Source organism: Notolepis coatsorum (assembly GCF_963971535.1).
Source record: "Notolepis coatsorum genome assembly, chromosome: 3".
NCBI lineage: Eukaryota > Metazoa > Chordata > Actinopteri > Aulopiformes > Paralepididae > Notolepis > Notolepis coatsorum.
The window spans coordinates 80,841,405-80,853,730 of record NC_140167.1 but is presented as its reverse complement, the minus strand read 5'-3'; the positions used below and the strand labels follow the sequence as shown (position 1 = coordinate 80,853,730).

At 41.9% G+C, this 12,326-nt stretch overlaps 1 protein-coding gene across 1 annotated transcript in view; it reads right to left on the bottom strand.

Annotated features, from left to right (window-relative positions):
* The window catches only part of lrrc7 (leucine rich repeat containing 7), a gene marked incomplete at both ends in the record, with an annotated part of 328,845 nt that overhangs the window by 101,655 nt on the left and 214,864 nt on the right, over nucleotides 1–12,326 (bottom strand). Inside the window, 5 exon segments of the mRNA XM_084311260.1 lie at nucleotides 1,488–1,610; nucleotides 3,550–3,753; nucleotides 7,786–7,910; nucleotides 8,600–8,699; nucleotides 9,017–9,086. Coding sequence (XP_084167386.1) covers nucleotides 1,488–1,610; nucleotides 3,550–3,753; nucleotides 7,786–7,910; nucleotides 8,600–8,699; nucleotides 9,017–9,086 — 622 coding nt within the window.

Genomic DNA, 12,326 nt, shown 5'->3' with positions numbered 1-12,326 from the left:
ACATCAAACGTCCTACCCTAAACCACTCAACCAGCACAACATCTGTCCACCAAAGCTTCCCCACTTGGCGGAGTAAAATACACAACAATTCTATGATATGTGAATTCATTTTCTTAATTGAAATATAAGAGCGTTCTTGGTTAGATATCAGTTTCAGTCTTCGTTTTTGTATATGTGAAGAGAGAGAGAAATGCTACTTCTCAGTTTCGTTGCCTCTGTCCAGTTCAGCACCACTGACAGTGAACGTGAAGAGAGAGAGAGAGAAAGGCTACTTCTCAGTTCAGTTGCCTCTGTCCAGTTCACCACCACGGACAGTGAATGCTGAGAACTCCGGAGTAGGGGTGGACGGTATAAACGGTATACGGTATAAACGGTATAAATTTGTGCTACGGTATGGATTTTGACTATACCTTCATACCTTGTGACCGGTCATACCTAGTAGACTAGAGCAGCTAGTCACAGCAGTAGCAATGACGTTAACGTTACTTGACGATTCACTCAACGTTTGCAGTGGTCGTTGCATAGTGTTTAATTGTACTGAGTTTTTCTCCACTTGCTCACGGACCTTGCCATATAGTTTTGGCATTTCATTTTGGCTAAGGAGGCTGAGAGGAGACTTGCTTTAGCGCAACAACGGGCTAACGTTAGCCGCTAAGCTAATGTTCTAACGTGACTCCGAGGCTTGGCAACAGAGGTTCAAAGATAACTTCACATTTATTCGCTATTCGTTTCTTTATATCGCTTTATCCATCGGGCTGCTCCCGTTTCAAACTGTGTTGACAATAATGACATCCTGGTGTGACATCATCAACTACGGCAACTTAGGACGCTCAACCCTCAAACTCAAACCTATTACATCACACTCTCTCACTCTCTCTCTACGTTGTCAAACATGTACACTAAAGTTAAGTTATGTTGGAGTTTTATTGTGTTTGAGTTGTTTGAGGGAAAGAAACCTCCTGTCCTGCTGTAGTTTTTATTTTCACTTTGTGCCACTTGATTTGATTGTATTTCATGAAAAAAGTGTTTTTCAGAGATGGAAGTAATTTGAGAAAAGGTTTTGCATTTTTCTATTGCAGTTTTGCACAATACATGTTCTTAAAATACCTCTGTACTATGTGAAATATGTCCTAGTAATACAAGAGTACAGTAATAGCTGCCATACCAGCATTTTACCCCTTCAGAAGCATTTATATAGACATTTTAAGATAAATGAATATACCGTGATATATACCGTTACCGTCTATGCTTCAAATTATACCGTGATATACATTTTAGACCATACCGTCCAGCCCTACTCCAGAGGAGCCACTGCTACCGAGCAGGGAGGAGACTTGCATCAAGGTAGAAAACTTAACCCGCTGACATACTAAGCTGACCCCAAAACAGTTAAACTGACCCTGGAGCAGTTCACAGCAGAGCAGTCCTCTGTGCCCAGGCTACTTTTGTTTTCATTCCAGTTGATTTTGTGGGGATAACGTTATTACCTCTGAGCTCTCAGTGAGGTCTTCCTTGTCTTTCCTCTTGGGGATGTCGATGCCAGAGTTATGGATCGATCCCTGATCCATCAGCTGGGTCTGAGAGAAGTCCTGCATCTCTCTGTCTGTTATCTGCAACACGCACACACACGCATGTGGTATATTCTTAATCAATATCTAAGGTTATTTTACAGTACAATGAGGTTGTTATCTGGAAGGAGGAAAGGTCACCATGATTAAAATTGTCTTTTCTCTACTGATAGAGAAATAGACTGTGCATGCCAGGCAAAAAAGGAAACTATGGTTCAAACTCAGTATTTATTTGCCTCGGGGCTCAGAGTGAATTAGAAGGTTGCTTTCTCATACAAGGATCAGTCAGAGTACATTAACATAATTTGTACAAAGGATTAATAAGGTTTGCACATCAAACCCCAACATGTACATACAACAGTTATGTTAACATCAATGAAAATAGAATCTACTGTAAGCATTACACATGAGTAAATCTGGTTTACAGATCAGGGATCTGTACATGTTACTCTAACCAACCATTGGGTCCATGATTTACTAACGTATAATCAGCAGTCTGGATGGGAGTGGGAGCGGCAGACCGTTGGATTGTCTGGGCTCCTGAATTAACATTGTGTTCGCTCTTAAATACTATCATTTTCCCCCAATAATAACAGTCTAGTAGTACGTTTTGGTCCAATCCGGTGGGTCTTCTGTGGGGGCTGTCCCCAATCGATCTCCTGTTCGTGTGTGCCTGTTCCTGCATCAGAGGGGGGGCCCATGGCCCCCGTCGGCTGTGGCTTTTTCTTCACAGAGGCATGTTCCAATAAACATTTTACAAGATGTATCTCCTGTGTATATGAATTTACACACTTCTAATATTATCACAGTTTTAGTCTTGGCTTACATTTTGATATCAAACAGTGATAAAGAATAACTTGATACGTGTATTTTACCAGACTAAACCTTTGTAATTGAGACTTATTTTCTATATATGGTTGGCAACAAGAGTGAAGTAGCATTATTACTTAAATAACCAGTTTGACGTTCTATATGATATTCAAATCTAATTTGCTCGAATACCTCAGATAGATTAATATGATATAGTTATTATTCCAATATTGTTTTTCATCCTAATCTAGTATAATGTAATTATATTTTCCTTAGCCAGTCTGTGACCTCTGATCTCTGTTAGACCAGCTGTCTCTGCTCCTACATTTACATACAGTCAACTCGAGAAGGTGTTGTTTGTTCTCTAGATTAGTCATTGCTTGAGTGGGGGGGGGGGGGGGGGGGGGGGGGTTGGAATGTCTGTCTCTTGTAACTCCAATAATATCACCTTTGGCTGAGCCCTGAAAATCCATTCTGCTTTTGAAAGGTACACCTCCTTTTGCATTTATGGCTTTCTAATATTCACACATATTAGTTATGAAATTCACAGTCAATGTTACCACACGCACACACACACACACTTTAATATTTATATACAAAGGGACTATTATAATCATCATATTGGCGCGACTGTATGCATCAAAGGGTTAAATCAAGCATTTTTAAGTGCTTTAGAGGAAATGTCCAAATATCGTGATATATATCGTGTATCGTGATGTTACCAAAAAATATATCGCGATATCATTTAGAGGCCATATCGCTCAGCCCTAAGTCACACATGACGCCTCATACCACATGACAAGTCATATCACATGACACATCATACCACATGACGCCTCATATCACATGACAGTCATATCACATGACACATCATACCACATGACGCCTCGTACCACATGACAGTCATACCACATGACAGTCATACAGAACACGCCTCATATCACATGACAGTCATACAGCAGAACATGCTTCATATGTATGTATGTGTGTGTATCTGTGTGTGTGTGTGCGTGTGTATCTCTGTGTGTGTGTGTATATCTGTGTGTGTGTGTATCTCTATGTGTGTGTATATCTGTGTGTGTGTGTGTGTGTGTGTGTGTGTGTGTGTGTGTGTGTGTGTGTGTGTGTGTGTGTGTGTGTGTGTGTGTGTGTGTGTGTGTGTGTGTGCTACCTCTTTGGGTGGGAGGGGCCAGGGAGGGTCTAGGTGCTCCATGTTGGTGCCAGCGGAGGTGGCCGTGCCCGTGCTCAGCTGGTGCGGGTGCTGGTGCCCGTGTCCACCGTGCACACTCTTACCCACAAGGCTTTGCACCGACTTCACCATGTTCTTCAAATCCTCAGGGTAGGGGGTGGGATACCGCTTCAGATTGATCTCCACCTATACACACACACACACACACACACACACACACACACACACACACACACACACACACACACACACACACACACACACACACACACACACACACACACACACACACACACACACTGATTTACTTTACGGCTGGACACTCAGAGCGCTGTGATTTACTTTACGGCTGGACACTCAGAGAGCTGTGATTTACTTTACGACTGGACACTCAGAGAGCTGTGATTTACTTTACGGCTGGACACTGAGAGAGCTGTGATTTACTGTACGGCTGGACACTCAGAGAACTGTGATTTACTTTACGGCTGGACACTCAGAGAGCTGTGATTTACTGTACGACTGGACACTCAGAGGCTCTAATACATTTTATATCTTATACAGCTATATCTAATATAGTTTGTATCTAATATAGTTATGTCTAATACAGTTTGTATCTAATCTAGTTTGTATCTTATATAGTTATATCTAATACAGTTTGTATAGTGGCAATTTACAAACAATTTCGGATTTCTTACATGCCACTTCCACTCCGGGGATAGCTTACTCTACACGCACATAATAAAGATTTTGATCCATCCGTTTGGCTGTCACAATGAATCAATCATTTATTTCCGATCTGCATAACAAACAAAAGTCATATAATCATCTCATAATGCGGTACATGCGTGCAGTGCGTGCTGTGCGGTAGAAAAACTGTCAACCTAATTGTCCATTATTCTGAAAAGGGACAATTATTCTTTGCAAAAATAAAAAACAGGAGCCTGGAAATGTCTTTATATAGTCCATGTAGCAATCGAAATATTCCAAAAAGGGGGTATATTCCACTAAAAAGCGTATAATCCACAAAATGGGTATAATCCACAAAAAGGTGTAATCCATCAGCGTATAAACAAAGATATTCGGGCATTGCTCAAAAGAAAAACGAAAGTGCATGAAGAAGTCAGTAGGGGCTAGTCGATGTCAGTCAGTCAATCTGCAGTCAACCATGGTGAGGTATGTACAGTACCACACATTTTCATCTTCTCTGTGCAGCTGTCCTCCTGGCACCCGCTCGGCGTGCCCTTTATCCAGGATGTCACTCATGAACCCTTTATAATCAAGTATGCCTCGTCCCTCCTGAATCTCTTGATGTGTGTGGCTCGTTGCTCTGCCATCCTTCTATTATTTGTCAGATTCACGTCCTTTTTGTGAAATGGCAATCGTAGTTGGTAATGACCATCCTTCAACGTAATGGACCTAACTGCACTGTACAGGAATTGCTTGTCCTCTGCAGACGGCTCTGCCTTCTCATCGTAGCCTGACTCTGGGAAGTCTTGGTTGTACTGTTTGATGTTCTTCCAGGTTTGCTATGGTGACTCGGTTTGAGGTTGTACGTGGTCGACCCTGCTTGTCGATGGGCAGGCTGCCGCTCAGGGGACCGTTAACCATCCATCCGAGACAGGTTCTCACTGCATAGGGCCCATTTCCTTTGCTGTTAATTATTTCCATGGCTCCATGGCTTTGACAGTATTAATCCAAATCAACAGTCCAACTTCCGCATCAATAGTAGTCAGATGTACATCTTTCAGATATGACCACTCTTTTAGACCCTCTTGTGTTGGTATGTTCTCTTGTGAGACTGGTATAGCGAGCTGTGTGTACACTTCAAGGAGAGCAAAGAAGTGATTGCTTGCCAAATCACTCACTTCCAGCCCATCCAATCTGTAACTGCTCACAGGCCGTTCCTGGCCCATTGTCCTGAGCAGTATCTCTGTTTTCTGGCCTCTGGCATCCAGCTTCTTCATCAGATTCTCGGTACAGAAGGTAGCAGAGCTTCCATGATCCAGGAATGCATATTGTAAAGGCAATCCTACGAACCAAAGTTGCCTTGAGGCTCCAGGTAATGCGTTGGTAGTTCGACACGCTCCGAATTGCAGTCCAAAAGAAAAGATGATAAAGATCCGATGTACTTTGTAAAATAAACAGGATCTATTTTAAAGCTAATTATGTATGACCACAACAGCCCCAATATCTGCCTATAACTATAAAACAAACAAAAAAGGGTTTGGTAAATGAACGTAAACTGGCTATTAAGTGCGGTCAAAAACTATGGTACCGCTCTACCTGGTGCCTACCTGAACTCTAACTACCTGCCATGTTATACAGTAGGAGTGGTTAGGGGGAACATGGGAAAAAAGGGGAATCCATGTCTACAGGGATTAATGTTGCATTTTTTATCAAGCGTAGCCAAGAGTAAAGACCCTAATCCTATCAAAACAGCAGTCATAGTGTATATTTTCAGCAATACGTTTGTTTACCAATAGGTTAAAGTGTTATTAATGAAATATCAGTTTTTGAAATGCATTAATTTACAAGCAATTATCCGCCATTTTGAATTTGCGTCGCAATTTGGTTTGTAGTCATATGAGGGGAGGACATCCAGAGCTCTCAATGAACGTTGAAATTTCTAAAAACTACATTACCTAGCCCATGCCAGCTTCCTGCAAGCAAATTACTTGTGTATTTCTCTTATTTTTCGGGATTATCTATCACAAAACGGAACGTTATTGGCATATATTAGAACGCAGTTAGTTTATCTCCCTTTCTGTGAACGTTTAGCAAAAATCCCTGTTGCAATTCGATTCAAAATGGCAGACCGGTCTTCATAATAAAGAACTGACTCGATTTCATTCACGGTTCTTGCTGCACACCTGGTACTAAATCCAGATTGAACTCTGTGATTGGAAAGGGGAGATTTGGCCCGATCCTTAGATGTGCGACTTGGCCATAATAAGGTCATTTATAGACCTGAAATTCTATATTGTATAATGAATCATATTTCAAATGGCATGTGTCCGGATGGCAGAATTCAGTACTGTATCTACAAAATATCCTGTTAATCATCTGCCCTTTATTTATTTGCTTAGATTTTTGTGCATGTGATCTCAAGAAGGTACTGAATGAGCTCAGTGGCAATTTTTCATGTCCGTAAATGTTTAGCATGGTGTTATTCATGGTTAAAATAAGAGAAAAAAATTAAATGTATATTCCCCTTTGGTTAATCACAATATACTCAAGCCTAGTAACAGACACACTATTTCTGACCATATTTCTGATCCATAGATGTCCCTAGATACCAAGAACATGCAAATGGGCCTTGTAGAAGTGGAGCAATCTTCCATTTACTTAGGTATGTATTTTTTTGGCGGATTTTCTGAAAATAGGGCTCAGGCTTAAGAGGTTAAAGAAGACTTGTCCAGCCCATGGGGACATTACCTTGTGATTTCGGGTTTTACAAATTAATTAGATTTTATTTTATTTGATTTAGATACATAGAGAGGTAAAAGGGGATAGAGTGGAGATATATAGAGGTTATAGGTAAAGAGGGATAGAGAGCAGATATATAGAGGGGTAAAGGTGAAGAGGGTTAGAGAATGGATATATAAAGATAGGTAGAGGTAAAGAGGGATAGAGAGTGGAGATGCAGATGGGTAGAGGTAAAGAGGGGTGGAGAGATATAGAGGAGTATAGGTAAAGAGGGATGGAGAGATATAAATAAGTAGATGTAAAGAGGGATGTATATATAGAGGTGTAGAGGTAAATATGGATGCAGATAGATAGCTGGGTAGAAGTAAAGAGGGATATATAGATATAGAGAGTAGAGGTAAAGAGGGATGGAGCGATATAAATAAGTAGATGTAAAGAGGGATGTATATATAGAGGTGTAGAGGTAAAGATGGATGCAGATATATAGCTGGGTAGAAGAAAAGAGGGGTGTACAGTATATATAGGAGTAGAGGTAAAGAGGGATATATAGATATAGAGGGGTAGAGGTAAAGAGGGATATATAGATATAGAGGGGTAGAGGTAAAGAGGGATATATAGAATAGATATAGAGGGGTAGAGGTAAAGAGGGATATATAGATATAGAGGGGTAGAGGTAAAGGATAGATATAGAGCGGTAAAGGTAAAGATGGATGGATAGATATAGAGGAAAAGATGGATAGGAGAAATATAGAAGGGTATATGTAAAGAGGGATAGAGAGGTAAATATGTGACCTTGACTTTTCCAGAATTATCTTCCTCTTCTTTCTTGTCCTCGAACTCAAAGGCCACGGTCATCCTCTGCTGTCGCTGCTCCTCCCAGAGAATCGGATTAAAACTGTCGCTGTCTGACTGGTAATCTGTCAAATAAAGACATAATATTACTGTCTGACTGGTAATGTGTTAATAAAGACATAAAATGTTACTGTCTGTCTGGTAGTATATTAATAAAGACATACGTAGGTACACACACACACTCATACACACACTCATACACACACTCTCACGCACACAAGCACACACACACAGGCAGGCAGGCACGCACGCACGCACGCACGCACGCACGCACGCACGCACGCACGCACGCACGCACGCACGCACGCACGCACGCACTCACACACACACACACACACACACACACACACACACACACACACACACACACACACACACACACACACACACACACACACACACACACACACACACACACACACACACACACACACACACACACACACACACACACACACACACACACACACACACACAACACACACACACACACACACACACACACACACACACACACACACACACACACACACACACACACACACACACACACACACACACACACACACACACACACACACACACACACACACACACACACACACACACACACACACACACACACACACACACACACACACACACACACACACACACACACACACACACACACACAACACACACACACACACACACACACACACACACACACACACACACACACACACACACACACACAGCCAGCACCAGGTACCTTCATCGTGCCTTGGTTGCTGAGGAAACATGTAGTTGGTCAAGACCCTCTGTTTGGTCTCTGGATGAACTTCTGTCTGGAGAGGAATCAAAGCCTTGGACTACACACACATACACACACACACACACACACACACACACACACACACACACACACGCACACACACACGCACACGCACACACACACGCACACGCACACGCACACGCACACACACGCACACGCACACGCACACACACACGCACACACACACCTTGTTGTACCAAACACGTACCAAACCGTGGCTTCTGTGTACCGCTAGACCCTGACTATTTAATATGATTTGGGAGTGTGCCTAAATGCCTACGTATACTTAGTAAGTAGTATGCATTGTACCTAGTATACAGTGTGGCTTGCAGTGAGTGTGCTGGAGGGAGGTACCTGATTGTCTGAAAGCCACAGAGCTGCCAGGTCTTTTAATTTAGCGAAGGTAAAAGGTAGGTTCTTCAACCTGAGAGACAGAGAGAGACAGAGAGAGAGAGAGAGAGAGAGAGAGAGAGAGAGAGAGAGAGAGAGAGAGAGAGAGAGAGAGAGAGAGAGAGAGAGAGAGAGAGAGAGAGAGAGAGAGAGAGAGAGAGGGAGAGAGGCACACAGAGAGAAGGAAAGAGAGAGTGAGACAGATATAGAGAAATATAGGGAGATATAGAGGGAAAGAGAGGGACAGAGATAGGTATAGATAGACAGAGAAAGAGAAAGATAGGGAGAGAGAGACACAGGGAGAGAAAGAGATGGAGAGAGACAGAAAGAGAGAGAGAGAAAGAGGGGGAGAGATAGGGGACATAGAGAGAGAGAGAGAGACAGACAGAGAGAGTGTGATCATTGATTAAAAATAGAGAAAGGGAGACACTCTAAATCTTGGAAGCCAAGATAACAAAGACTGTCATCATAGTGATCCGCAGGAGGCAGAGAAAGAGAGAGAGAGAGAGACACACAGAGAGAGATAAACAGACAGAGACAAAGGCACATGTCCTGATATATCAGACAATTAGATCAGAATATTCCCCCAAATGTAATAGAATAATCCCTAATTGTTCCCTTGATCCCTCAAGAACCAAAACATAACTTTTTGTGTGTTAGAATGCATCTCAGAGTAGAACCAGCAATTCATTCCTATTCCTGCCTTAATTACTTTAGTTTGTTACAAAATGTTAGCAGATGCATGCGGAAACACATAGTTGACATGTTTAGTTTGTTACTAAATGTTAGCAGATGCATGAAGGAACATAGTTGACATGTTTAGTTTGTTACTAAATGTTAGCAGATGCATGAAGGAACATAGTTTAAATGTTTCGTTTGTTACTAAATGTTAGCAGATGCATGAAGGATAGTTTAAATGTTTAGTTTGTTACTAAATGTTAGGATATGCATGGAGGAACACATCGTTTAAATGTTTAGTTTCTTACTAAATGTTAGTAGAATGTTAGCAATGTACTCTAGCGACCCTGGGATTTGGGTGGTTGGTCAGTCGAGCTGCCACTCTGCACTATGCCATCCCGGGGCTGGCGGCGACGCTATTGGTCGCGCCAGCCACGGGTTGACAGAGTCGAGAGTGCACAGGCTGACCTGGGGAGGCTATAAGAGGGTGGAGCACCTGGGGTGCGGCCTCTTGGCGCATGGGATTGTGTAGACATTAGTCACTTATACTGCAACCTGTATGAGAACCGTTGTAATAAAGCAGTGAACTGAGAACTATCAACCTGCCTCGAGAGTCGTGAATAACGTGGTGCAAAAACTAAGCAACGTTACACTGGTGTCTGAAGAAAAAGGAAAAGGAGGAAGAGGAAGACGCTTCGCTCAACGTCAGAAGAAGTCCGACGGAGGTGTGCTAGCTTAGCGTAGCCTAGCTTAGCTGCAGTTAGCGCTAGCTAGGCGCAGCGGGATGCGATATCTGCGGCGGGTCGAAGGAGGACTGAGAGAAAGAAGAAGACGGAGAGGAGTGGCCGGAAGAAAGTCGACGGAGGTGTGCTAGCTTAGCGAAGTCTAGCTTAGCTGCAGTTAGCGGCTAGCTGCAGTTAGCGGCTAGCTAGGCGCAGCGGCATGGATATCGCCAGCGGGTCGAAAGAGGACGGAGCGGAAGAAGGAACGTGCGGGTGGTCAGGAGATGAGCAAAGATGGCGGCGCCCATGGCGGGCTCGACGGCGTGGGTGACCGGAAGACCCGGGGAGCCGCTGCAGCGGTTGGCCGAGGACATTGGTGGCCTGGCTCGGCGGACATGTGGACATGTGCCGAGTGAGCGAACTATGTCGTGTACAGAGCTGTGATCGAATGGAACTCTCTGCATTGGTAGAGCCATGATGGAAATGGAACTCTCTGACGGGGTACTGTGAATGGTGTACGGTGTACAGGGTACTGTGAACTGTGTACGGGGTACTGTGAACTGTGAATATATATATATTAAGGCTGTCAAATATATCGCGTTAATATCGCGTTAACTCCCGATTCTATTAATGCCACTAATTTTTTTAACTCAAGATTAACTAAAAAAAAAAAAAAAAAAAAAAATTTTTTTTACTAGACTTCACTCAGGTGTCTGAAGTGTGTGTGTGTGTGTGTGTGTGTGTGTGTGTGTGTGTGTGTGTGTGTGTGTGTGTGTGTGTGTGTGTGTGTGTGTGTGTGTGTGTGTGTGTGTGTGTGTGTGTGTGTGTGTGTGTGTGTGAGAGATATAGAGAGAGAGGGGGTGAGAGAGATGAGGAAGGGGCAAAAGAGAAAAAGAGCTGGGAGAGTGTGTGTGTGAGGGAGAGAGGGGGGTGTGTGATTAATCAGCCCTTGTGTGTGTGAATGTAACAAGTTCCTAACGTTTTCTTTCCCCTATTATTTCATGCACACTTTATTCATTGTTTTAAATTATTATTTTCTTTTAAGTTATTTTGTGCATCACTCTGTTTTGAATTTGATGCAAATTTGCAATGCATGAGGGTCATCCTTTTGTGTTAAATGGCTGCACAAAGCAAGCATTTGTTGACTCGCATGTTGATAAGAGTATTAAAACTTGGAACTTGAAAAAGATCTGTTTAATGTAAAAAAAAAAAAAAAAAATGCGATTAATTTGCGATTAATCGCGAGTTAACTATGGACGATCATGCGATTAATCGAGTTAAATATTTTAATCGTTTGACAGCACTAATATATATATATATAGAGAGAGAGAGAGAGAGAGAGAGAGAGAGAGGGAGATACAGACATAGTGTTATATATAGAGAGACAGATGGTGTTACATTTATATATACAGTATATATATATATATAGATAGAGATACATATAGTGTTATATATAGAGAGAAATATATATAAAGACACATAGTGTTATATATATACTGTATATATAGAGAGAGATAGAGACACATATAGTGTTATATATAGAGATAGAGAGATACAGAGTGTTATATATATAGATAGAGAGATAGAGAGATACACATATAGTGTTATATATAGAGAGAGATAGAGACACATATAGTTCAGGTTTCTTTCAAGTTTCTTTATTAGTTGTCATACAGAAATACAGAATACTTTTGTATGAAATGCTTCTTCCTGTTTTGCTCCTGAGAGTGTGCTAGATAAAATAAAGATAGTATAAAATAAGTATAATATAAGTATAAAATAGAAAGTCAAGTACGTAAACAAGTGTAAACAAAACAAAACATTTCAATATACATATATACAGTATATACAATGCAGAGTAGAGAAGGTAACTG